This window comes from Palaemon carinicauda, chromosome 19 (assembly GCF_036898095.1).
Source record: "Palaemon carinicauda isolate YSFRI2023 chromosome 19, ASM3689809v2, whole genome shotgun sequence".
Classification (NCBI taxonomy): Eukaryota; Metazoa; Arthropoda; class Malacostraca; order Decapoda; family Palaemonidae; genus Palaemon; species Palaemon carinicauda.
The window spans coordinates 30,286,862-30,314,650 of NC_090743.1; the positions used below are offsets into that span (position 1 = coordinate 30,286,862).

The window sequence follows — 27,789 nt, forward strand, 5'->3', positions numbered from 1 at the left end:
AATTGGGAGCCTCTTGGTCATCGAGGTTGCGAAGAGATCTATGGTAGGCTGGACCCATGTGGCCCACAGTCTCTTGCACACATCCTTGTGTAGGGTCCATTCTGTTGGAATGATTTGTCCCTTCCGACTGAGGCAATCTGCCATGACACTCAAGTTGCCTTGGATGAACCTCGTTACTAGTGAAAGGTTTAGATCTTTTGACCAGGTGAGGAGGTCCCTTGCGATCTCGTACAACGTCATAGAGTGGGTCCCTCCTTGCTTGGAGATGTACGCCAAAGCCGTGGTGTTGTCCGAGTTCACCTCCACCACTTTGCCTTGAAGGAGAGACTTGAAGCTTTTCAAGGCCAGATGAACTGCCAGTAGCTCCTTGCAGTTGATATGCATTGTCCTTTGACTCGAGTTCCAAGTTCCCGAGCATTCCCGACCGTCTAATGTCGCGCCCCAGCCCGTGTCCGATGCGTTCGAGAAGAGAACGTGGTTGGGAGTCTGAACAGCCAGGGGCAGACCCTCTCTGAGGCTGATACTGTCCTTCCACCAAGTCAGGGAAGACTTCATCTTCTCGGAAATGGGGATCGAGACCGCTTCTAGCGTCTTGTCCTTTTTCCAGTGAACAGCTAGGTGATATTGAAGAGGACGGAGGTGTAGTCTTCCTAACGATACGAACTGTTCTAGGGATGATAGCGTCCCTATCAGACTCATCCACTGCCTGACTGAACATCGTTCCTTCTTCAGCATGTTCTGGATGCATAACTGGGCTTGACTTGTTCTGGGGGCCGACGGAAAAGCCCGAAAAGCTAGACTGTGAATCTCAATCCCTAAATACACAATAGTTTGGGATGGGACCACTTGAGACTTTTCCATATTGACCAGGAGACCCAATTCCTTGGTCAGATCTAGAGTCCACTTTAGATCCTTCAGACAGCGACGACTGGAAGAAGCTCTTAGAAGCCAGTCGTCCAAATAGAGGGAGGCTCTGATGTCCGCTAAATGAAGGAATTTGGCTACATTCCTCATCAGCCTCGTAAACACAAGAGGAGCTGTGCTTAGGCCAAAGCACAGGGCTTGAAACTGGTAGACAACCTTTTCGTAAACAAATCTCAGAAAAGGTTGGGAGTCTGGGTGGATGGGGACGTGAAAGTATGCGTCCCTTAGGTCTAAAGAGACCATCCAGTCTTCCCTTCTGACCGCTGCTAGAACGGACTTTGTGGTCTCCATGGAGAACGTCTGCTTTGTGACAAAGACATTCAGCGCACTGACGTCTAGCACCGGCCTCCACCCTCCTGTCTTCTTTGGCACTAAGAAGAGACGGTTGTAGAAGCCCGGGGTTTGATGGTCCAGGACTTTGACTACCGCTCCCTTTTCTAGTAAGAGAGACACCTCCTGTTTCAATGCTCGTCTCTTGTCTTCCTCTCTGTACCTGGGAGAGAGATCGATGGGAGACGTTGCTAGAGGGGGTTTTCGTACAAACGGGATCTTGTAACCCTCTCTGAGCAACTTCACAGATTGTGCATCTGCGCCTCTCTTCTCCCAGGTCTGCCAGAAGTTCTTGAGTCTGGCTCCCACTGCTGTCTGAAGAAGCTGGCAGTCAGACTCTGCCTTTAAAGGACTTGGTTCCTTTCTTATTCCCACGTCTCCCTTCGGCACGAGCACCTCCTCTGCAGGAGGCTCTGCCACGAAAGGGCGGAATAAATCTGGACGCTGGAGTGTCCATCCTTGGTCTTGACAAGGTAGGCAAAGGGGTGGCTTTGCGGGCAGAGGACGCAACCAGGTCATGGGTGTCCTTCTGTATCAAAGAAGCAGCAATCTCCTTAATCAAGTCCTCTGGAAAAAGGCACTTAGAGAGAGGAGCAAACAGAAGTTCTGATCTTTGACACGGTGTCACTCCAGCCGACAGGAAAGAGCAAAGGTTCTCACGCTTCTTGAGGACTCCGGATACGAACGATGCCGCAAGCTCACTAGATCCGTCACGTATGGCCTTGTCCATGCAGGACATGTTGAGCAAGGAAGATTCCTTCTCAGTCGGGGAGATCTTCCTGCTCAAAGCTCCCAGACACCAGTCCAAAAAGTTGAAGACTTCGAAGGCTCTAAAAACTCCTTTCAACAGATGGTCTAGGTCCGAAGGTGACCAGCATATCTTAGAGCGTCTCATGGCTAGCCTGCGGGGAGAGTCTACAAGACTTGAGAAGTCGCCCTGGGCAGAGGCAGGAACTCCCAAGCCGAGAACTTCTCCCGTGGCATACCAGACGCTCGATCTGGAAGAGAGTTTAGCAGGGGGAAACGTAAAGGCTGTCTTCCCTAGACTCTTTTTGGACTGCATCCAATCTCCTAAAACTCGTAAAGCTCTCTTGGACGAGCGTGCGAGGACTAGTCTAGTAAAGGCAGGCGAGGATGACTGCGTACCTAAAGCAAACTCTGACGGAGGAGAGCGCGGAGCCACAGACACAAACTGGTCCGGAAACATCTCTTTGAACAGAGCAAGAACTTTTCTAAAGTCCAAAGAGGGTTGTGTGGACTTGGGCTCGTCAAGGTCCGAATGTGGTTCATCAACGTGTGCCGCATCGTCATCATCAGAGAGTCCATCATCCGAGAATTGAGGAGGAAGCGGCAATGGAGTAGGTATCGGCTGGTCAGCTGAGTCCGGTCGCACGGGTGCACGCGTGACTGAACCGGACGCAACGTCATGGAACTGTTGCCCAGTCTGTGAGCTGGCAACAACCATAGCAGCGCGGGGACGCACAGCGTCTACTCCAGACTGTCTAGTCTGATGTGGGCGAGCAGAGGCAACCACACTGGGTTGCGGAGGTTGACGCACCGTGTCAAAATAAAACAACTCTGACGGTTGTTGTACCTCGCGAACGTCAACGGAAGGTTCCGTGCGTCGCTGAACGTCAACATGCGGCTGGCAGGGTACACTGGAACGCATGGGTGGCGGGACTCTCTCAGCTGGAGTGCGCAAGAAGGTCGCCTCAGCGTCCACAGGACGCACAACCGTGGTTGGTTGTAGGCAAGAGGTTGGTGCAGCAGCAACCTTCTCCGCACGAAAGTCCTGCATCAGAGACGTTAATTGGTACTGCATGGTCTGCAGCAAAGACCACTTAGGGTCTGCAGGAGCAGGTGCGGCGACAGACGGTGTAACTGCCTGAGGCGGTACCGCTTTGCCTCTCTTAGGAGGTGAGCAGTCATCGGAAGACTGCAGCGAGTCCGAACTGACCCAGTGGCTACAACTGGGCCATTGGACTTGCGCGGAAGGGACCGACTTGCGCTTAAGAGGTCGTGAGACCTTGGTCCATGGTTTCTTACGAGAAACCTCTTCCGCAGACGAGGAATAAATGGGCTCTCTCGTCTTTGTGTGGGTGGGGCGATCTTGGGTAGATACGCCCGAAACCACGGAGGGAACGTCTGTTCGCTGATTAAAGCCTCTCGAACCCATTGGTCGTACGACATTGCTTCTCCCCTGGACTTGGGAGCTTGCAAGAGGTCCCGGACTAGGAGGACGACAGGCACGAACAGACGAACCCTCAAGCGCAACACTATCCACAACACTATCACTCACTTTATCACTTCCCACTGCACTCTTACACTTCAGCTCCTTGACGTCCGCCATGAGCTGGTTACGGTCACTAGCCAAGGACTCAACTCTCTCACCCAGAGCTTGGATGGCACGCATCATATCAGCCATCGAAGGTTCCTGAGTGCCAGAAGGGGGATTAGGAGCAACCACTACAGGGGAAGGAATAGGTTGTGGGGCATGAGGAGAGGAAAAATCAACAGAACGAGATGAACTTCTCCTGACTCTATCTCTCTCTAGCCTACGTGTATATTTCTGGAATTCGATAAAATCGAATTCCGAAAGCCCAACGCATTCCTCACATCGATCTTCCAATTGACAGGTTTTATCCCGACAATTGGAACAAACGGTGTGAGGATCGATAGAGGCCTTCGGAAGACGCCTTGAACAGTCCCTAGCATTACACTTCCTGAATTTTGGGACTTGAGAAGGGTCAGCCATTTTGAATTGGTCAAAGGGGAATTCAAAAACTATCCAAAGTCATCAACAAATAATCCGATATCAAAAAAAGAATGCAAGGATTTATTGAAGAGAAAGCCTGCACAGCGAAAGCTCAAAACTAGAAACGTGTACTTCACCAAATAGTTGTGAAAACAAATCCAGTTAGCAACAGCGAATTAGTAGGTCTTGCCGGTAGCATGACAGAGAGAAAATTGAGTTCTTTGTTTACAATGAGTACTGAGTACCTGCACGACAGATGGCGCTGTTAAAGTACACCCCCTACCTGCATAGCGATCGCTGGCGGATTTTTTACGTAGAGTTTTCTGTCGAGCAGCAGAGCTGCAGCTTATATAATCACTGGCTAAGTTAAATATTGAAAAACTTCTTTTGATGTTCCTTCTCGAAGCGCAGCCGTGAAGAATGTGTTATTTTCTGGGAACAGACGGTACTCCCCGAAGAGGCAAGTAAGCAACTGGGTAGGAGGTAGGAAACCGCACTTGTGCCTACCGGTCGCTAGTCTTGAATGCGCCTGGGGTTTTACCGTTACACCGCTTGGAGGGCGGAGATGACTGTTCCAATGGAGAACCCGTCCAAGGATTTTCTTGAGTAGTCCTTGAGGTAGTGGGCAGTAAAGGTTGACTGGTTCAACCAAGTACCTGCTCGCAGGATTTGCTCTACTGCCATGTTTTTCTCAAAGGCTAAGGAGGTGCTCAGGCCCCTGATGTCATGAGGTCTGGGAGTGCCTGGCACTGCTATGCCATCCTCCTTGTAGGTTCTGGCGATAACCTGTCTCAACCAGAAGGAGATGGTGTTTTTGGAAACTTGTTTCTTCTTAATACCTGTAGAAACGAAGAGGCTCTTGATGCCTGGTCGGAGATGCGCTGTCCTTTCCAGGTATTTCCTAATTGTTCGCACTGGGCACAATTTTAAGTCTTCTGCATTGCCTGTCTTAGGGATGGCAGGAATTGAGAAAACCTTCAAACCTCGGGTCCCAGACTGCTGGGTTCTGAGTCTTGGCCACAAAAGAAAGCACGAACTTGAAGGATATTTCTTTCCACCCCTTTGAGTGAGAGACGTCGTATGACAGTCCATGGATCTCTCCCACTCTCTTAGCGGACGCCAAGGCCAGCAAGAAGACGGCCTTGAGGGTGAGATCTTTGTCTACGATATCCTTCAAGGGTTCAAAGGGAGGACGGCACAGCATCTTCAGGACCTTGGCTAAGTCCCACTGGGGCACCCTCCTCGCCTGAGGGGGGCAAGACTGCTCGAAGCTTTTGACAAGCATCGCTATGTGTCTCGAGGCCCCCAGGTCGATGCCCTTCAGGAGGAAGACTTGGCCTAAGGCAGCTCGAACCCCTTTTATGGCTGGAATTGACATTCCTACTTTGTCCCTAAGAAACGCCAGAAAATCTGCTATGTCTGGGACAGAGGCCTTAAGAGGTCTAATGTGCCTCTCAGAGCACCACTTCGTGAAGGAGGCCCATTTTGCCTGGTATATCGCGGCTGACGACTTTCTCAGGTATAGCGACATTCTCTTAGCCGTGGAGGGAGAATAACCTTCCTTCTTCAGCAGCCACTGGATAGTCTCCAGGCGTGAAGACGAAGGGAGAGTGGGTTGTCGTGGAGCTTGAGAAAGTGAGGCTGGTGCAGAAGGTCTGACCTGGCGGGTAGAGGCCACGGCGGTTGACTCGTTAGGTCTTTTAGGTCTGCGAACCACTCCCTCTCTGGCCACCAGGCCGCTACCAAAGTCATCTTTAGGTTTCGGGCGGCCCTTACTCTGTTGAGCACCTGTCTTATCAACGTGAAAGGGGGAAAAGCGTACACATCCAGATTGTCCCACTTGTGCTGAAAGGCGTCTTCTAAGGCTGCTTTCGGGTCTGGTACAGGGGAGCAATAGACTGGGAGTTGGGCGTTGAGTTTCGTTGCAAAGAGGTCCATCACCGGGGAACCCCAACGCTGAATGATGAGCCTGGCTACTTCTGGGAGAAGGGACCACTCTGTCCCTACTATCTGGCCCATTCTGCTGATACCGTCGGCCAGAACGTTTTTCTTCCCGGGAATGAACCTTGCTAACAACACCACGTGATTTTCCTCTGCCCAATTCAGAATCTCTATGGTGAGATCGCACAACTCCCTCGATTTCAAGCCCCCCTGCTTCTTTATGTATGCTACTACCGTGGCGTTGTCGCACATCAACGCCACAGTGTCTCCCTTTAGCAGACTTGCGAAGTGTAAGCACGCCTTCTGGACTGCTTTCAACTCCAGGATATTGATGTGGAGTTGCTTTTCCCTTTCCAACCAGGTACCTCGTGCCGTTCCGTCGAGGAGATGGGCTCCCCATCCTTGGTTGGAGGCGTCTGTGAACAGAAGTAATTCTGGAGGGCTGGTCCCGAAGGGCATCCCCTTGAGTGAGTTCAACTGGCAGTGCCACCATTCCAGGGAGGGTCTCGTGTCTGGAAGGACTGGAATTAGCACTTGTTGTGAGTCCGTCTGGCACCAGAGGTTCTTGAGATTCCATTGGATGGATCTGAGCTTTATCCTCCCTTGGGGAACTAGTTTCTCCAATGAGACCAGGTGGCCTATCAGCCTCTGCCAGTCTTTCGCTCTCCTGGGTTGTTCTGACAGGAACGGCTGAATGATGTGCCTGAGGTTCCTTATCCTGTCCTCCGAAGGGAAAACTTTTCCTTGAATGGTGTCCAATGTCATCCCCAAGTAGTTCATTCTGGTGGACGGGGATAGATTTGACTTCTTTGGGTTGATTACAATCCCCAGATCTCTGCAAAACTGGAGGAGACTTCTCCCTTGTTCCTCCAAGAGGGCCTTTGAGGCGGAAAGGAGCAACCAGTCGTCCAGGTATCTGATAAGGCGGATGCCTCGTTCGTGAGCCCACACTGAGACAGTCGTGAAGACTCTCGTGAACACCTGGGGCGCTATTGACAGACCGAAGCAAAGAGTCCTGAATTGCAGGATCTGGGAACCCCATTTCACCCGGAGGAACTTCCGACTCGAGGGGTGGATCGGAATTTGGAAGTACAGTATGCGTCCTTGAGGTCGACGGTCATCATAAAATCTTTCTCCCTCAAGGACAGCAGGACTGACTTTGGAGTGTCCATCTTGAAGTCCGTCTTCTTGACGAACTTGTTGAGAGCTGACAGATCTATAACCGGTCTCCACCCCCCCGTCGCTTTCTCTACCAGGAACAGGCGACTGTAGAAACCTGGCCCTGGGAGAGGAACTTCTTCCATGGCGCCCTTTTCTAACATGGAGGATACCTCCTCTTGAAGGGCGGTCCTCTTTAACGGATCTTTGGGAGCTAGCCATTCCGTCCGGTTGGCCGGAATAAGAGGGGGTGGATTCGTCAGGAACGGGAGTCTGTAGCCCTCCTTTAGGACGGACACTGTCCAAGGCTCTGCTCCTTGAGCCTTCCATGATTGCCAATGTTGTCTGAGGCATCCCCCAACCCGAGGCTTGGGCGGGGATAGGGGGCCTCCCACTCTACCTTCTTCTAGAGGGGCGGCCTGATCTGCCTCTCCTAGAAGCGTAGTAACCCGACCTGAAGGAGCTTGAGGGCGCTGCAGCTCCCCTGCGGGAGGGTTGCGGCGTTGAGGACCAGGAGGAAGAGGGGGCCTCTCTCCTCGTAGCGCTGGAAGAGGCTTGGGGCGTCGCGGCGCTATCCGAGACGGACCTCTTGTATGGAGATCTCCTAGAAGTTGCGGGTCTGGTGACGTTGGCCTCCTTCTTTTTCGAGACCTTTTCCATTAAGGTCTCTAGCTCTTTCAGAGGAAACAGAGACTCTCCCCACAGGGGCAGGCTGCGAATTGCTCGCGCCTCCCTGTCCGGTACCTTCCGAGACACTTTCGTAAGAACAGTGTCTCGCTTACGGAGAACCCAGTTGGCTGTAAGGGCGAGAGACTGATAGGTTAAGAACTTGAGGGTTTTACCCCCGGAGGTAATGAGGTCCCTCATTAGGCCTTGCTGATCAGGGTCCTCGGGGTCGAAGGAGGCTTGAACACCCACCAACGTGGAAGCCCACCAGTCCAGCCAAGAGGAGACATTAACTAAGTCTCGCGACATCTCCTCCATCATGGAGGCCTCTGCTGGTGAGAAACAGACTGGGGCCGAAGATGCTCTGTCGTCTGAGACGCCTTGACTCAGAATGTCCACGGCAGTTTCCACTTTACAAGGACCTGGGCGACGTCCTTCGGGCACATAGACCTTCCCTTGGGCTTTGAGGCCCTAGAGCAATTTAGAGGCACTCTGGGTCTTGGGAGCCTCGGCATTGCTGGCCACTACTTTGTCAATGTACTCTTGCCCTAGAACTAGATCTCGGGCCAGAGGGAGTGCTAGGGATGACTTAGGTTGGGAGGGAGTTTGCATGATTCTCAGCAGGCTTGACCTCCAGGAATCTCCATCTGTAGCTGCAGGTTCTGCTATTTTGTGGTGCCTTCTGATCAGGCTAACCACTCTCCTGTAGGCGGAGTCCTCTGTCGGGGAGCCCTCCCCTTCGTCAGCCGAGGTCTCGGCCTGGGGCGGGGGAGCCGGTTTACCGGGCACGCCGATTGGACGCCTAGCCCTTGGGGCCAGGGGCGCCGTCCCTCCGAGGTACTGGACCTCATCTGCGGGAAAGACCGCACCAGGGGCTCGGGATAGTGTAGGCACCGCTGGTTCAGCGGGGACTCTCGTACGCCCGAAGGCTCTGGGTGCTGAGGGCGCGGTTCCCGTGGGTTGACCCGATAGCGGGAACCGTTCCTTCCGACCTGAAGGCCGCACCAGCTGGGCTGGTTCAGCCCGGCTGCCTGGTAAGAAGCGCGTTTCCCCCCGCTGGGCGGGGTGAACCGGAGGCCTCGAGGACTTATGCTTTATCGAGAGGTCTTTCCTGCGAGCCAGGTCGCGAGGGTCAAGGCTGTGCTTGGAGGGCGGCCGCCTTGGGGACCGCTCACTGGACTGGTGGTCCGGGGAACGAAGCACCTTCGATTCCCGCGATGATACGTAGATCCAGGCGCCACCAGGAGATACACTTCTCCTATACTTACGGCTCGGGGAGCGGGAGCGCTTTCTACTATAACGAGAGCGCGACCTCGACCGGGAACGCTCGCTCCTGGACCGCTCCCTTCGACGGCGGTGTTTCACCCTGACCTCTTCCTCTGACGAGGAATAGACGTCCGATGAGCCAGACGACACTGTGTTCACCACGTGTCGGCTGGTAGTGGGGACTGCGGGGGACTTCTTTTGGCGTTGAATGCCAGAGGTCGAGGGTTGGAGGAAGTCATCGGGACTTCCGTGGGGAGGGTTGGGAACGACTCAAACCGTTCCATGCCCGGGAGCCAGGGATCCAGGGTCACATCCATCCTCAGGGGAGACCTACCCGGCGTCTTCGGGAGCCTCCAACCGAAGGCATCGTTACCTGCAGGTCGAACTTTCCTCTGGTTGTCTCCCCCTAAAGAGGAACCAGAAGCACAGGCCCACGAGGGCGGCGGTGACACCGAGACCGCGTTACTACCCCACAAGGGGTCATCGGAGGAAGCGTGCCCCCCGAGCACAAGGGCCGACTCTCCGGAAGCACTACTGGGTCCTTCACTAGCCCTAGAGGGGCCTGCTATTGGCACTGCACTAACACTGGGCTCCTGGGAAAGGACGCCTTGTTCATCCACCACACTAGAATTACCTCGTCCCCTACTCTGTGTAGGGGATAGCGAAACCGAGGCCCCGTCGGACCGCTCACTGGGTGACGGTATCGGCGAGGAAACACTAATTTTCCTGGGGGAACGTTTCGCTGATTTCCTCTTTTTGGTACCGTAGCGTACCCACTGTATATCGCTCCAGTCTACACACTCGGGGCACGTGTCTGCTGACGAGCAAACTTTTCCCCTACAGGAGGAACAAAGGGAGTGAGGATCCACTTCGGGCTTGGAGAGGAACGCTCCACACGATTTCCCGGCTCTAGGCCCAGGACAACGGCGAATTTGCTCCATAACGCACACAACGCACGACACAAGCACTAAGGGAATCAATTAAAACACTGGGTAAGCACACGGTTGAAAGGTGAACGCACAGGAACACTTGAGAAAGCACACTTGGAAAACGCAAGTTGCCACGCTGGGAACACGTGGGACACAGAACGCACACAAAGGATCGACAGAGATACGAGAGCGAGGGTTGTGAACGTCTCGCGACCAGAGAACTTAATGAGGATGCTGACCCAGCAACCAAGCGACCTACCTTAATCCTACCCTCGGGGCACATTCCTTGATGCCGGGGGTAAGGGTACTTAGAGCGCGGAGTGGGGGGGTAACTTACTCAAAACTCTGGTCGATGGAGAGGAGATCACCAGTGACTCCTAAGAAAGTAGTTCGAGGTAAGTATTCGTGTTGGAACAAATATATTTTTACTCAGAATTTCTGGACGGTCAAATTTTCCACTGCAAAGGTTCAGGTTCCAAAGTCCCAGAACATACAATAAGAAATTTTTTTGAGTAACAAAAAATCTAAAACATAAATTGTAGGTACTTGATGTTTCCGTAAAGTTTTATGTATCGTGATAGATATTCTTTTAAAGTAAAATCTATGTACATGTAAATAACCACTCATCTTTATATGAATGATTGCTTGGCTCTTTGCACTTTCCCTCTCATAGAGAGATCATGCAACACAGGAAATTAAATTTTCCTGTTACTGGGGGCTCTTTTTACTAGAAGAAATCAACAGTGTTTTTATAATTATACGAGTATAGTATTTTTCCAGTTCTGTAATAATTATCATCCCTAATAAATAGATAAATTTCAGGGTGAGAAACCATCTAACTATTCCTAACTTTACAATTTTACTTTTAGAGGCTTCTCTCTTGCTATTTTCACATAACTGATAAAAGTCACTCAAGCAGACAGTTTAAACTAAAAAAAAAAATACTGGAATAAATTCTAAAATATGAAAAATAAAGAAAACATATTCTAAATAGAAATGAGATGAGGCTGATCGTGATCTGACAGCTATAGGTTGATGGATTATATCATAAAATATAGATGGACACAGACTTCTCTGTAGTTTCTTTTTCCATATAATTTACTAATTCCTTTTTAAAGTTGATATATATTACTTGCTTCTAATTAGTTTGGGAAAGGTATGCATACTGTAATTGAAAACTAGAAAATTTACATAATTTGTATTTTTTCTAGGTATACGAACCTGAGTCATTTATTTGGGTTACTTCTAGTTTCATTTTCAATGGCCAGACAATCAAAAGATATTGCTTTGATTACATCATGCTCTGTTGCTAAGCAACTGCTGCACATGACGCACTACACTTGCTCAAAGCAGCGCTTAGTCACAACACTCACCTGGTTAAAGACTTGCGGTTGAGGCGGGACCTTTGATGAACTAGGAATTATAAAAATTTTATAAAATTTGTAGTTTATTCCTATTCAGATAAAAACTTTTGAATAACTTATATGGGAGTCTTCCCTAGGTGGAAGGAAGTCTCGATGAGGGTATGTCAGCCCTTCTCTCTCAAGATAAAATTACTATAGTAATACAAAGAGATCAAAGTGAATTATTTGTGAACAGTTGCAGTTGGCTCGTAAAGAGGCAGAACCTTACATTCAATTCTAGAGAGTACTTTACCAGGGTGATGTGATATGAACATCATTTATTGCATATCAAAATTTTCAATATATCATCTAATATATTAATCAGCACTCAACTTCAAGGCATTCTTACTTGCATTAGGGTGGATTCCAAGTGAAGCCATGCTTCACATCTTATCAAAATCACCATCCACCTTACTGCTCATTACATACCCTTATAATGCAGACTTAGAGTTCTCTTACTTGAGAGTAAGCTCGGGCATGCTGTTCTGTCTTGTTTCTCTTCCTCTTGTTTTGTTAAAGATTTTTTAGTTTATATATGAGATATTTATTTTAATATTGTTACTCTTTAAATATTTTATTTTTCCTTGTTTCCTTTCCTCACTATGCTATTTTCTCTGTTGGAGCTCCTGGGCTTATAGCATCCTGCTCTTCCAAATAGGGTTGTAGCTTAGCAAGTGATAATAATAATGATAACAGATACCCGAAATATGTCCAGCTATATGTCCCAGAATGGGGGACTATTTTATGTGCAGCAATAATAGGGAATATAGAAAAGGTGTCTAAAGGCATGTATGTCCAATGTCTAAGGTAAAAGTTTGTAAAAGTGTTCTGTCTCTTCCAAACTCCAGGTATTAGAACTTGTGCTAGAGTGGTTCTTGCGGAATGCTAAGTTTGCGGCAAGTCCGTGTATATCATGTGCTCGCTGGGTGGGGGAGGTCTCTCTCGGACAGCTTTCCCTAAGGATTTATAGTTTCTCATGATAGTTTCTCTCAAGCAGAAAGAATTAAGCATTTCTGGAAACTTTCTTTTTGGAGCGGTCAGTGCTCACAAACAACGTCCGCTCTCCTCCGAGCCAAAATAAAAAGTGCCTCGTGTTAGCTACTGCGAGTGTGAGCACAGTGGTTGATTTACCCTCTCTTACTAGCAAAGGGGAGTAGCACCTCGTTAAAAGTTTACAGCTAGTTTCATCTGTCGCCAAAATATATCTCCATATAAAGAGCTGAAAGGTTTACATTTAGTGCCGGAACAAAATCAAGGTTATGTCATATGTACATGCTGAACAAGTTGGAAGATGAAAATATTAAAGGAAAACTTGACTTTGAATTTCTTTACTGAAGTAGATTATTAATCTATTACACAATAATTTCAAATACTCACCTTAGTCGCTTAGTCTCTTCAACTTCACTGGCAGAAACTTTTGCCTCGTTGAAACCGTTTGATGCTATATGTTTCAAACTTCCTCGGTACTTATAATCTTCCAACCTGATCTTACGGGGTTTGCTTGGCCGGCTCCGGCTGCAAAGAAAACAAAGATATATTCTCAAGGCAAAAAAGACACTGTAAGAGCACAAACCAAACTTATGGTATTTTGTAAATTGGTTAAAACTAACGGCTAATTCAAGCAGAACTAATTTCAGAAAGGCAGCACTGAATTCCAATAAAAATAACTTTGCTGAATTTTCCGATGAGATAAAACATTAATTTCCTCTAATGTTTGGAACTGGTTAACTGGTCAACTACCAGTTGACATAACTCTTCCTAAGAGAAACTCACATTCTCCACAACAATTATTCAAATCAAAATCTTGGCCCAGACATGAGCCACAAAGAGAATGACAATCATGATAATCCTGCAATAACTCCCTTGAACAACACTCACAGGTACCACTAACTATATCAGAATAAGACATTCCCTATTATTTTCTGGAAAAAAAAACAGCAGAGTAAACAATGATGTAAAATATGTAAGAGCAACAACTAAAAAGTCAAAGGAGTTATGACATACTGTATTTAAAGGAGTTGCGACGTACTTACCAAAAGGTAATTACCATTATTATTATTATTATTATTATTATTACTAGCCAAGCTACGACCCTAGTTGGAAAAGCAAGATGCTATAGCCCAAGGGCTCCAACAGGGAAAAATAGCCCAGTGAGGAAAGGAAATAAGGAAATAAATAAATGATGAGAATAAATTAACAATATATCATTCTAAAAACAGTAACAGCGTCAAAACAGATATGTCATATATAAACTATTAACAATGTCAAAAACAGATATGTCATATATAAACAATAAAAAGACTCATGTCAGCCTGGTCAACATAAAAACATTTGCTCCTACTTTGAACTTTTGAAGTTCTACTGATTCAACTATTTCACTAGAGGGGTATGACTATTGAAAGGAAAGAAAAGTGGGAAGTGTTTTCAGTTTGAGTACAAATGTCAGTATTAAACCAAGCTTCAAGAGTGAAGCATTAGGAACATCAGGAGTTTCATAAAAAGAGGGACTTTCCCACTGGATGTAAGAAACTTAATTCCCCAAATGATAAATATAATCACATCAATTTCCTCACGCAAACCAATTATATTTAAATAGTTCAAGTTTTTAGCCTTTGAATTTTCTAGACCATTGTTTCCCAACCTTTTTTGGTTGCGACCCTAAATGAAGTCTTGCCTGGAGTAGCAACCCTAATTGTAATAATAAATCCAAACGTTTCAGATTACAGTTATGTGTACTTGCAAAATGTAGAGCTTTCATTATCATAGTTTAGTTTATATTTACTAGTACAAAGAAATTAAATAAATTTTAAATGGGAATGAAAACAAGATAAAAAAAAAAAACCTTATTTATAGTAGGTAGTAGTTTGGGCAGGGCACCAGCCACCTGTTGAGATTCTACCACTAGAGAGTTATGGGGTCCTTTGACTGGCCACAGTATTATAATGGACCCTTCTCTCTGGTTACGGTTCACTTTCCCTTTGCCAACACACACAATGACAGCCTGACCTATTCTTTACAGATTTGCCACTACTCATACACCTGACAACACTGAGATTATTAAACCATTCTTCTTCAACCGAGGGGTTAATTACTACTGCACTGTAATTGTTTAGTTGCAACTTTCCTCTTGGTAAAGGTAGAAGAGACTCTTTAGCTATAATAAGCAGCTCTTCTAGGTTAAGGACACTCCAAAATCAAACCATTGTTCTCTAGTCTTGTGTAGTGCCATAGCCTCTGTACCATGGTCTTTCACGGTCTTGAGTTAGAATTCACTTACTTGAGGTTACATTCAGGCACTCTATTCAATCATATTTCTCTTCCTCTTGTTTTGTTAAAATTCTTATAGTTTATAAAGAAAATATTTATTTTAATGTTACTGTTCTTAAAATATTTTATTTTTCCTTGTTTCCTATCCTCACCTCGCTATTTTACTTGTTGGAGCCTCTGGCCTTATAGCATCCTGCTTTTCCGACAAGGGTTGTAGCTTAGCAAGTAGTAATAATAATAATAATAATAATAATAATAATAATAATAATAATAATAAATAATAATAACAATAATAATAATTAATAATAACAATGAATAAATAATAACAAATAAATAATATATAAATAATAAATAAATAATATAAATAATAAATAAATAATAAAATGATATTATCATAATAAAATAAATTTTTGAACATACTTAGCCGGTAGTTATAGCTTTAGTCCCTGACGTCCCGGCTGAAATTTCGAAACTCGCGGCAATCGCAGATTGGGTAGCCAGGTGTACCACCTGTGTGCCCTCTAGCGAGGTACTGTACCTGGAACCATTCCATGATTCCTCAGATCTTCCATGCCCATAGGTCTCTAGAGGGGAGGAGGGGGGAATTAAATTATATACAACTACAGGGTAAGTATGTTCAAAAATTTATTTTATTATGAAAATATAATTTTTAAACATCTGACTTACCCGGTAGTTATATATATAGCTGATTGACACCCTTGGTGGAGGGTCAGAGACAGCCAACATTGTTGGAATTTTACTTTAGAGTTAATAAACAAGCTTAAGGGTTCGTACCTGATAAGGAAGCTGACTTCAATGAATTCTTTCATTATGTCCGCTTTCCTTATGAGATCCAGCGATCTACCCAGGGGGCTGGAGACCTCTAGGAGCTGTCAAACCGGTCTAAAAACCTCATGTGACAGGACCTCCTCCTCCAATACCCTTGTTCTGGGTGCTCTCAAGGAACAAATTGACCACCTGACTAAAATCGATGATTGTGGAAGACTGTCGCAATCTCCACGAACAACCATAAAATACAAAAGTTCCAAGAAAAGAAAAGGGTTTTAAGATTATGGGAATGTAGTGGAGGATCCTTCCCCCACTACTGCACTCGCTGCTACGAATAGTCCCACAGTGAAGCATTCCTCATAAAGAGTCTGGACACGTTTAAAATAATGTGAAGCGAACACAGATTTACTCCTCCAAAAGGTTGTGTCCATAATGCTCTGCAACGATCTATTCTGCTTGAAGGCCACCGAAGTTATTACAGCTCTAACTTCATGCGTTTTGACTTTTAAAAGCTTGAGGTCTGTCTCACTGCAATGTGCATGAGCCTCTCTTATTAAGAGCCGGATGAATAATGAAAGTGCATTCTTCGACATCTGTAACGAGGGCTTCTACACCGAGCACCAAAGAGCTTCCGACTTGCCTCGCAACTCTTTCGTTCTTTCGAGGTAGAACTTCAGGGCTCTTACTGGGCACAGGACCCTATCCAACTCCTCGCCAACCACATCCGAAAGGTTCGGAATCTCAAAAGCCTTGGGCCAAGGTTGAGAAGGGCGTTAGTTCTTGGAGAGAAAGCCTAACTGCAATGAGCAGATAGCTTTATTATCTCGAAAAAAACAACGTTTTAACTAAAAGCATGAATCTCACCAACACTTTTAGCTGTCGCCAGACTGACCAAAAACAGTCTTCATCGTGAGGTCCTTAAATGAAGCTAAATGCAAGGGCTCAAACTTGTCACTCATAATGAACTTCAGGACTATATCCAGATTCCAAGCTGGTGAATCCTGGTGCCGTTGCTTTGATGTTTCAAATGATTTGAGAAGTTCCTGTTGGTCTTTAAAATTAGAAAGGTCTAAGTTTCTGTGCCTGAATACGGTTGCTAACATACTCTTGTATCCCTTGAAGGTAGAGGATGAAAAAATTGTTCCTTCGAAGATATAACAGGAAGTCAGCAATCTGAGTTATAGAGGTACTGGACGAGGAAAAAGTTGAGACACTCCACCACTCTCTAAAAACCTCCCACTTGGATTGGTAAACCTTGACGGTAGAAGTCCCCTTTGCTCTTGCAATAGCCCTAGCTGCCTCCTTCGAAAAACCTCTAGCACTTGTGAGTTTTCCGATAATCTGAAGACAGTTAGATGAAGGGCTTGGAGATTTTGATGTTACCTTTCCAAGTGGGGTTGTTTGAGTAGATCTACTCTTAATGGAAGGCTTCTTGGAGTGTCCACTATTCATTCCAGTACCTCTGTGAACCACTCTCTGAGAGCCAAAAGTGGGCCACTTGAGTCAATCTGGTCCCTTCGTGTGACAAAAAACTTTTGCATCACTTTGTAATGAGTTTTTAACAGTGGAAAAGCGTACACGTCCATGTCACGAGCTGTTTGACGCTTGACGTCGCGTTCTGTTTGATGCTCGACGTCGCGTCCCGCTTGACGCTCGACGTCACGTCTTGGACACTCGACGTCACGTCCTGCTGGACGCTCGACGTCACGTCCTGCTGGACGCTCGACGTCACGTCCTGCTGGACGTTCGACGTCACGTTAGCTGGACGCTCGGCGCCGCGCTCTGCTGGACGCTCGACGTCACGTCTGGCTGCTTGACTCAGTTGGTTTAAAGCGGCTGAAACACTACATTTAACGGGGGAGTGGTAAAGACGTTCGTCGTCCAGAACCTCTCGACTAGTAGCCTTACAACGCTTGGCGTCCATGTGTAAAGCTTCCTGACGCTCAGGGTCCCGGCTGAGAAAAGGGCTGCTAACTCATTGGAACTGTCCTTTAAGGCTTTAACCATGCCTGACATAATGAGGCTGAGACTATCAGTGTCCACATCCTTCAAGGCAGAAACCTTCTTCCCCAAGGCTCCCAGAGTCCAGTTAAGGAAACTGAATACTTCGAAAGCTCTGAAAACATCTTTGAGAGGATGATCAAGCTCTGACGTTGACCAGAATCTTATGGTCCTTCTCATGGCCATCCGAAGCGGAGCGTCTACTAGACTCGAAAAGTCTCCTTGGGCAGAGGTAGGAACTCCCAAACTGAGAACTTCTCCCGTCTCGTACCAAACACTAGATCTGGAGGCCAATCTAGCCGAGGGAAAAGGGAAAAACAGTATTACCCTGGTTATTCTTGGATTGCATCCAGTCTCCCATCATTCTCAAGGCTCTTTTAGATGATCGAGACAGCACCATCTTTGTAAAAAGAGACTCCTTCGACGCCTTCCCTAGCATAAACTCTGAAGGCGGGGAACGAGGAGCAACAGGCACAAAATAATTCGGAAACTCTTCAGTAAAATCTCTCATGAGTTTCTTTAAGACAACAGAAGGATGGAGGAACTTAGGATCTTCTCCTATGAAAATTCCTCTAAAAGATAAGTAGGAGAAAGGAGATCGTCGATCCCTTCCTCCTACAAGTCTCTAACCGAGTAGAAACGTCTTGTTTCCTAGGAGTGCACTCCTTAAGGTCCTGAATTCTGGCCTCAGTGGGTCCAAGATCATTACTTACTTTTACTTACTTTTAGGGTTTATTTCTCGCTCCCCATCAGAAACTAAGAGTCTGTTCAGGCGGGCCTTGGTGTGTGAAAATAAATTCTTTCCAGCTAATATTTTTCTCTGTATTATAGCGCGTAGCGAAATGATGTTCCAACGCTAGACGCTCGCGGTCATTACCATCGGAACTAAGACGTTCGCGATCTCAACGGCTCGACTGGTGTAATCACGACGTCCGAGTCTTGATGCTCGACGTCACGTCTAACTGCTTGATGCTCAGCGTCATGCTTGACACCCGACGTCAAGTCCAACTGCTGGACGCTTGACGCCATGCAACTGCTTGACACTCGGCGTCACGTCAAACTGCTTGACATTCGACGTCAAGTTCAACTGCTGGACGCTAGACGTCATGCAACTGCTTGACGTTCGGCGCCACCTGACTCTCGGAACAATGACGTTATCGATTTAGACGCTCGCGATTCAGACACTCGTAACTATGACGTTCGCGTCTAGAACGTTCGCTCATCCAACAAGAGAGACAAAGAAGTTGCACTCACTTTCAAACATCGTGTCAAACTCTTACAGCATCGTTAGTAGCTTGCCGTTCAATGCTCTGACGCTCGGTGTTACGTGTCACGACTTCCAGCAACTCGACGCTTGGCGTGATGTAGTCCATTCCTTAACGCTCGGCGTCCTTCTTGACGCTAACGTTATGGTGTTAAGAATTTAAATGCTCGGCGTCATGACGAGCAACTCTCTTCTCGTCTAGAAAGAAGGGAAATACATAAGACGCCAGCCCTGTCTGGGAGCTGAGTCAACCGACGGCGAAGATAACACTTTTACCTTGCCTTTCCTACGGCGAGGGCGAGCGTTCTGGAAAGCGTCAACAGGAACGCTCGAGGGGACGTCTGTTCGGGCGCTAACGCCTCTCGTTTCCTTTCGCCGATCGACATTCCTTCTCCCAGGGGTTGGGAAGCTTGGAAGAGGTCTAAGGCTAGGATAACGATAGGGTCGAGCAGACGCACCCTCCACTGCACTAATTTAGCACTGAAAATTGCACTTTTTATACTCTTTCACATAAGACCACAATTAGACCTGCTCGCTGCGAGAGAAATTACTCTTCCGCTAAGGGCTTGAATGAGAATGCAATAGGTTATTCTGATTAATATTAGAATTCCCAATATCGAAAACAAAAAATAATAACGATACAAAGTAATTAGTGAGACTGTATCGATTGTCATGAGAACTACGTAGCGTAAATTTAACTTTAAGCTAGTTTATTTAATCTCTGAAAATAGATCGATGATTATCTAAAGAAAGTATACTAAGAGGACAAATATTTTCTTAAAAATAAAAAAATTCCTTTTATCTTATAAAAACTTAAATACTTTAGGTTGTAAGTTAGTATTTACTTTTCCTTCTTTGCATAGAAAAAGAAAAGAATTTGCAAGTCATCCTACGCAGTACTACGTAGTTTACGTCACACGATTGTGACGCCATAGTGTTGGCGGAGTGTTTTCCCTCCGCCATCATGTTTTTAAGAATAGGTTCGTTAGATTTACAGTAGGTGGAAAAAACTCCTAATCTTACCCCTTTCAAGCTACGAACATAGCGTATCATATTCCAACCATTACTCTAAGACAAAATAAAACCAAACGAGCGAAAGCCAACAGTATAATTGTACATCACCAAGATAACTGCAATTATACAGGTTACAGCAAGTGAGAAATCCAACGATGTTGCCGGCGTGAGCGGCAGGGAAGATCTGAGGAATCATGGAATGGTTCCAGGTACCTCGCCAGAGGGCGCACAGGTGGTACACCTGGCTACCAAATCTGCGATTGCCACGAGTTTTGAAATTTCTGTCGGGACGTCAGGGACTAAAGCTATATATAAAACTACCAGGTAAGTCAGATGTTTAAAATAAATAAATAATAAATGAATAAATTAATATGATAAATGAATAAATAATAAAAAACAAATAAATAATAAATAAATAATCCATAAATAAATAATTAATAATACAAAAATAAATAAATATATAAATAAATAAAAAATCTATAATAAATAAATAATAAATAAATAACAAATAAAAAATATATAATATATAAATAAATAATAAATAATACATAAATAAATAAATAAATAATAATAAATAATAAATAAACTAATTTCATATAAATAAATAATAAATAATAGATAAATAAATGAATTTTAAATAAATAAATAATAAATAAGTAATAAATAAATAAGAAAGTAATAAATAAATATAAATAATATATAAATGAATAAATAATAACTAAATAATAAATAAATAAAATAAATAAATAATAAATAATATAATAAATAAATAAATAATACAAAAGTAAATAACAAATAAATAAATAATAAATAATAATAAATAAATAATACATAAATAATAATAAAATATTAATAATACTTAATAATAATAATAAATTTATTAATAATCAATAAAAAAAAAAAAAAAAATAATAATAATAATAATAATAATAATAATAATAATATCCTTTTACACAAAAGTAAGTTTTTCTTTTGTGGTTAGCAATAACATTTCAATACTTTGCTGATAAATTTAACTGATTAACAAAATCAATACAATGAATTACATAAAAGCAGCTAGTGTAAGAACCAATTAATATACTTTGGGAATTAGCAGTGACCTTGTTAAAGAAAAAATTACAACAAATTATAAAAACTCCAAAAGTTTTCTCAGTGGCTGCCTTGAAACTGCTTCACTATGAACAGGAGGTTCTTAGATCTGGGCTTTATATTCATTGTTAGGGTACACTGCAACATATGCTGGGGATCCAGCTGGTTTTCTTGCTTTAGTCTTAATATAAATAAAAATGTGAACAGCTGTGAATTATATATTTTGTAAGACCCTCTGGCGACCGTTAGAAATAGCATCGCAGCCCTGAGGCAGAGAAACAGAGTTCTAGACACTACAATCTTTTGTATAAAAAACGAAAGGAAAATGGATATACCTCTATATTTTTCCCAAGATGCAAGTCTTTATTAGGAGAGGGACATGAGAAACATTTCAAGTAATGGATATAAAACAAAAGAATTAGGTGACGGGAAAACTGAAAAAAAAAAGGTTTCATTCATCCTTGATAATCTGGAAACCCAATACCAGGAATTGGATGTGGGTTTGAATACAGCTTACTATGTATTGAAAGAAAGGTAGTTTTGCTTTGATATGTTAATCAAAAGATTGTAAGGACTAGGACATTCAAAGACCAAGAACAAGAGCTATTTATAAGAAACAAATAAACATGTATCACTCACTGTCAACGGCTCCAGTAAAGCATGTCTTCACAACAAGAAAAATTAATAAGTATACTTTCACAGAGTATCAATCAATTACTTAAGGGAGTGCCAGGTCACTAAATTAGTATTATTTTGTTGGAACCAGACTCCATTGTAAACTATTTCAAAGCTAGATACAGTTTACTAAACCCCAATGTAAAATACCAAGTACAGTACTCTAGTAAAAATCTGCATTTTCCATGCACATATAATTACTATTGGCTTTACATAAAAAACAACACTATAGGGTATGTCAGTGCAAAAATAAAATCTAATCATAAGAAGGTGAATCCAGTTATAAAGGATACAAAAGATAAAAAAAATTTCTTGACACTACAGAAGGCATTAAAGAGTCACCTATTAAATAGGATATGCAAGAAACTGCATGGCACCTCATACCTCTCAAACGCCTATGCAATACTAAGCAACGTCCCTCTCACTCACACCATGACAGTTATGATAAATAGTGCTCACTCCAAGCAATAAAAGCAATCCCGTTAATGATAATTAGCTCATTACCTCACTTTCTCTCACTTCAAAAGAAAAGACAGTATTATTTACTCCAGGTAGCACTTTCCCTTCCTTTTAGTTTTTGGTTTCCTCAATTCCTTGATCCCTACTTTCAAAATGTAACTACAAACAGTAGATTCCTTTCTTGTATGATTGATAATTACCATTTAAAGTATAATGCTCAAAGACTATCTCTTGAGAAGATTGAGAACATGTTTCCGCTATATGCTACTGAATAACCAAAGTTCAATAAACTGAAGTATGACATGAAACCAGAAAAAATTATGATAAGAATACAGATGAAGTGCAATACGAACAGAATACTCTCCTTTTCATGGCAGCAGCTAACTAAAGCACAGACTACTTACGCATCAATTGGTATACCAGGAATGAATGTTCCTCTGTCATGGCGATTGTAGTACTTTGTCTTAATCCACTGAAAGGGTGCAACTGGTCCTGCATCTTTAGCAATGCTATCTACGACAACCACTTCCTAAAATCAATAGAAAAATCAGTCAGTTTCATACCATTTCGGTTTCAATACAATTTCTTGTACAGAAGATGCACACCAAGCCACAGAATTTGTAGAACAGAATATCTAGTTTATTTCTTCCCCACCTATGACTGTAGATTGGTTTCACCTCTTTAGAGGTAATGAATTACCTTACCAAGGCCCTCATCATGAGGATAAAAACAAGTTTTCTAACGATTACAAGAAACAGTGATTTAAGGCATGTCTCTAGAAATGAATATAGAGTACAAAAATTGACTTGCAAATTTTCCTTGTATTCAGTTTCTGGAAATGACTGGTAGTATCTAGAAAGGTATCCAGTTATGCTATAAAAAGAGAGAGAGAGATCAAATTCATATAAACAATCAATGTATCTAATAATAGTTTCTTGCGTGGTGATATAACAGCAGTTCAATTCTCCCACCCTTGAGTATTTTTCCAACCATATTCAGGTATCTGTTGGCTTATGCATTTTAATATCAACTGAAAAACTGGTATATCATACAATTTGCATTAGGGATACCCTATTCTAATTACATATACATTTTTTCTCCTACAAAACCAAAATCAATTACTGTATTGCCTTATTTCTGTGGAGGAGGCCATCCCAATCACACACACACAAAAGATAATTCGACAGCACATGACCATTAATATTTAAGACCAATGATTCAACCTCATTTTTCTGTGCTATAAGCCAATGTGTGGCGGGGTAGTGGATGGCACTCATTCTTTGATTAATGGGTTTGCATGAAAAAAAAATCGTTCTTGTGAGAAAAAAAAAATTAATTTCCCCTAAGTAAAGAGATATAATCAAAGGGACTCTAAAGGACTAAAAACAGGGATAAAAAGCAGATTGCCAGAGATGAAAACTTATAAACTTTATGATGAGGATGAAGATAATAGTGCACACCCCCTCCCATTGCTAACAGAAGACCAAGCCCATTTATTGTCCCCAACACATTCGATAATTTTAAAACATTCCACCTTAAAATGGCATTAAATCAGAAGAAATGCCTTTCAACATATTAAAGTCAGACTTGATTACCTAACAAAGTCAGAGGAGACTTTATTCTTGGATATTTTATTTTCCTCCTGACTTACGTAAAAGAAAAGTACAGAACTCCAGTGTCACAGATCAAGTCTAACCCCCTTACCAGTAGAAAGTATAAACTCAACACCATGCGATGTTGCAAGCAAGACAGGGATAGCAAAATAAATAAGTATTGAATTAAAAGCACTGAATGACTGTGTTCTTGCAAAACTATATGAGACACACAAGAGCCTCAGAGCAAACCTGGTCTTTGAGTGGGCTAAATGAAGACTCCAGAAAGAGTCCCTTTACGCTTAAAGCAAATTTCTCATGGCAATGGACAAAAATGAAAAAGTCAGCATTTATAAGGATAGTAAAGCTGAGGGAAGAGGTATTCATTCTATTAAAAATATGAGTAACCTTGGCACAATTTCCCCCACAGTCATTAAAAATGTTATTTTCCTTAGTGAATTAAATTTTTGAATATACTTACCCGATGATCAAATAGCTGTCAGCTCTGCTGCCGACAGAAAAAACCTACGGGCGGAATACGCCAGCGATCGCTATACAGGTGGGGGTGTACATCAACAGCGCCATCTGTCAAGTAGGTACTCAAGTACTCGATGTCAACAAAGAACCAATTTTCTCCTCTGTCCACTGGGTCTCTATTGGGGAGGAAGGGTGGGTCCTTTAATTTATGATCATCGGGTAAGTATATTCAAAAATTTATTTTACTAGGGAAAATAACATTTTTCAATATTAAACTTACCCGATGATCATATAGCTGATTCACACCCAGGGGGGTGGGTAGAGACCAGCATTACATGTTGACATTATGAGCTAAGTATTCCGTATTTCATTTTAGCAGTTATTCAAAATAACAAGCATAAAATAAATAAGTACCTGGTAAGGAAGACGACTTGAACAATTACTCTGCCTTTTTAAGTACGTCTTCCTTACTGAGCCTCGCGATCCTCATAGGATGCTGAGCGACTCCTAGGAGCTGAAGTATGAAGGGTTGCAACCCATACTAAAGGTCCTCATCAAAACCTCTAATCTAGGTGCTTCTCAAGAAATGATTTTGACCACCCGCCAAATCAAGTAGGATGCGAAAGGCTTCTTAGCCTTCCGGACAACCCAAAAATATTTCAAGAGAAAGATTAAAAAGGTTCTGGAATTAGGGAATTGTAGTGGTGGAGCCCCCACCACTACTGCACTCGTTGCTACGAATGGTCCCAGAGTGTAGCAGTTCTCGTAAAGAGACTGGACATTCTTAAGATAAAAGACGCGAACACTGATTTGCTTTTCCAATAGGTTGCGTCGAATATACTTTGCAGAGATCTATTTTGTTTAAAGGCCACGGAAGTTGTGACAGCTCTAACTTCGTGTGTCCTTACCTTCAGCCAAGCTTGGTCTTCCTCATTCAGAAGGGAATGAGCTTCTCGTATTAACAGTCTGATAAAATAGGATAAAGAATTCTCTGACATAGGCAAAGATGGATTCTTAACTGAACACCATAAAGCTTCAGACGGGCCTCGTAAAGGTTTTTAAAATAGAACTTAAGAGCTCTTACAGGACATAATACTCTTTCTAGTTCATTTCCAACCATACGATAAGTTTGGAATATCGAACGATATTGGTCAAGGCCGAGAAGGCAGCTCGTGTTTGGCTAGAAAACCAAGTTGTAGAACATGTAGCCGTTTCGGATGAGAATCCGATGTTCTTGCTGAAGGCATGAATCTCACTGACTCTTTTAGCTGTGGTTAAGCATATCAGGAAAAGAGTCTTAAAGGTGAGATCTTTCAGGGAGGCTGATTGAAGTGGTTCGAACCTGTCTGACATAAGGAATCTTAGAACCACGTCTAAATTCCAACCAGGTGTAACCAAACGACGCTCCTTCGTGGTCTCAAAAGACTTAAGGAGGTCCTGTAGATCTTTATTGTTGGAAAGATCTAAGCCTCTGTGACGGAAGACTGATGCCAACATGCTTCTGTAACCCTTGATAGTGGGAGCTGAAAGAGATCGTTCTTTCCTCAGATATAAGAGGAAGTCAGCTATTTGAGTTACAGAGGTACTGGTCGAGGATACGGATACTGACTTGCACCAGTTTCGGAAGATTTCCCACTTCGATTGGTAGACTCTAAGGGTGGATGTACTCCTTACTCTAGCAATCGCTCTGGTTGCCTCCTTCGAAAAACCTCTCGTTCTCGAGAGTCTTTCGATATTCTGAAGGCAGTCAGACGAAGAGCGTGGAGGCCTTGGAGTACCTTCTTTACGCGTGGTAGACGTAGCAGGTCCACCCTTAGGGGAAGTGTTCTGGGAACGTCTACTAGCCATCGAAGTACCTCGGTGAGTTATTCTCTCGCGGGCCAGAGGGAAGCAACTAGCGTCAACTTTGTCCCTTCGTGAGAGGCGAACTTCTGCAGTACCTTGTTGACAAACTAGAACGGAGGGAATGCATATAGATCTAGATGTGGCCAATCTAGTAGAAAGGCATCTATATAAACTACTGCTGGGTCCGGGATAGGTGAGCAAAGTATTGGGAGCCTCTTGGTCATCGAGGTTGCGAAGAGATCTATGGTTGGCTGGCCCCAGGTGGCCCAAAGTCTCTTGCATACATCCTTCTGGAGGGTCCAATATGTTGGAATTATTTGTCCCTTCCTACTGAGACAATCTGCTATGACATTCAAGTTGCCTTGGATGAACCTCGTTACTAGAGAAAAGTCTAGACCTGTTGAACAGGAGAGGAGGTCTCTTGCGAACTCGTACCATGTCAGAGAGTAGGTCCCTCCTTGCTTGGAGATGTACGTCAAAGCAGGGTGTTGACCGTGTTCACCTCCACCACTTTGCCTTGAAGGAGAGACCTGAAGCTTTTCCAGGTCAGACGTACTGCCAGAAGCTTCTTGCAGTGAAATGCATTGTCCTTTGACTCGAGTTCCCTAATCCCGAGCATTCCCTACTGCCTAATGTCGCACCCCAGCCTACGTCCGATGCGTCCGAGAAGAGAACGTGGTTGGAAGTCTGAACAGTCAGGGGAAGACCCTTTCAAAGGATGATAAAGTCCTTTCACCAAGTCAGACCAGACTTTATCTTTCCGGAAACCGGGATCGAGACCGCTTCTAGCGTCTTGTCCTTTTCCAGTGAAAAGCTAGATGATACAGAAGAGGACGGAGGTGTAGTCTTCCAAGTGACACAAATTGAACCACGGATGACAGTGTCCTAACCAGACTCATCCACAGCCTGACAGGGCAGTGTTCCTTCTTCAGCATCTTCTGGATGGATAGCAGGGCTGGGGGTTGATCGTCTTGTTCAGCAATGTCCTCATCAGAGGGTTCCTCATCCGAAACTGATGAGGAAACGGCAACGGAGTGGGCAACGTCTGACTCGCTGAATCCGGTCGCACTGGTGGATGCGTGACGGAGCCGGACACAAGATCATGGTACTGCTGCACAGTCTGTGAACTGTCAACCATGGGGACGCGAGGAAGTACAGCGTCAACCCGAAACTGTCTAGACTGTCTGGGTTGTGCAGTCAACCCCCTACAGGGTTGCTGAGGTTGCCGCACTGCGTCACAACAAGTCACCTCTGCTGGTTGTTGAACGTCTTCCTAGTGACACACTGAACGTCCACAACCACCTCCGAGAGTCGCTTAACGTCAACGTGCGACTGGCAACCCACACTGGGTCGCACCGGTGGAGGAACCATCTCAACTGGCGGACGTGAGTAGGATACCTCAGCGTCAACAGGGCGTACAACCAACCGGTAGGAAGGTTGTTGGCTAGAAGGTTCTTCTCCGTAAAAAATCCTCTAACAAGGACCTAGCTTGGACTGCATGTCTTGCAACAAAGCCCATTAGGGTCTATGGGAGCAGGTGTGGCAACAGACGGGGTTAGCGACTGAAGCGGAACCATTTACCATCCCTGGAAGCCTTGTTATGCTTTAATTAAAGTCCATAGGAGGCTAAGCAGCTTAAGGCTCCTCTCCAAATGACAGAGTCCTCAAAGGAATATCAGAAGGAGGGAGAACAGCACTTTCTCATCTACAGGAACCATGTCCGAGAAAAGCTAGGTTATCTCAGTGAGGGTCTCACTGGTGCAAAAGCAGCAGACCAGAAGGCAACGTTATGTAACTGCTTGACAGTCTGTGAACTGTCAAAAACTGAACTGTCAACCACAACAGGTGCGTGAGGACATACAGCACTGGTGCATTAGTAGCAGACCAGAAGGCAACCTCATGTAACTGCTTGACAGTCTGTGAGCTGGCAACAACCAAAGCTGTG

General features: G+C 44.3%; 1 protein-coding gene across 1 annotated transcript in view; it reads right to left on the bottom strand.

The window, feature by feature from the left end:
- Window positions 1-27,789, bottom strand: part of LOC137658555 (putative helicase mov-10-B.1) — a 186,101-nt gene that overhangs the window by 71,410 nt on the left and 86,902 nt on the right. The window contains exons 8-9 of the mRNA XM_068393440.1: window positions 22,335-22,459; window positions 12,750-12,887 (exon numbers count right to left, since the gene is read on the bottom strand). Coding sequence (XP_068249541.1) covers window positions 12,750-12,887; window positions 22,335-22,459 — 263 coding nt within the window. The remainder of the gene's footprint in view (window positions 1-12,749; window positions 12,888-22,334; window positions 22,460-27,789) is intronic.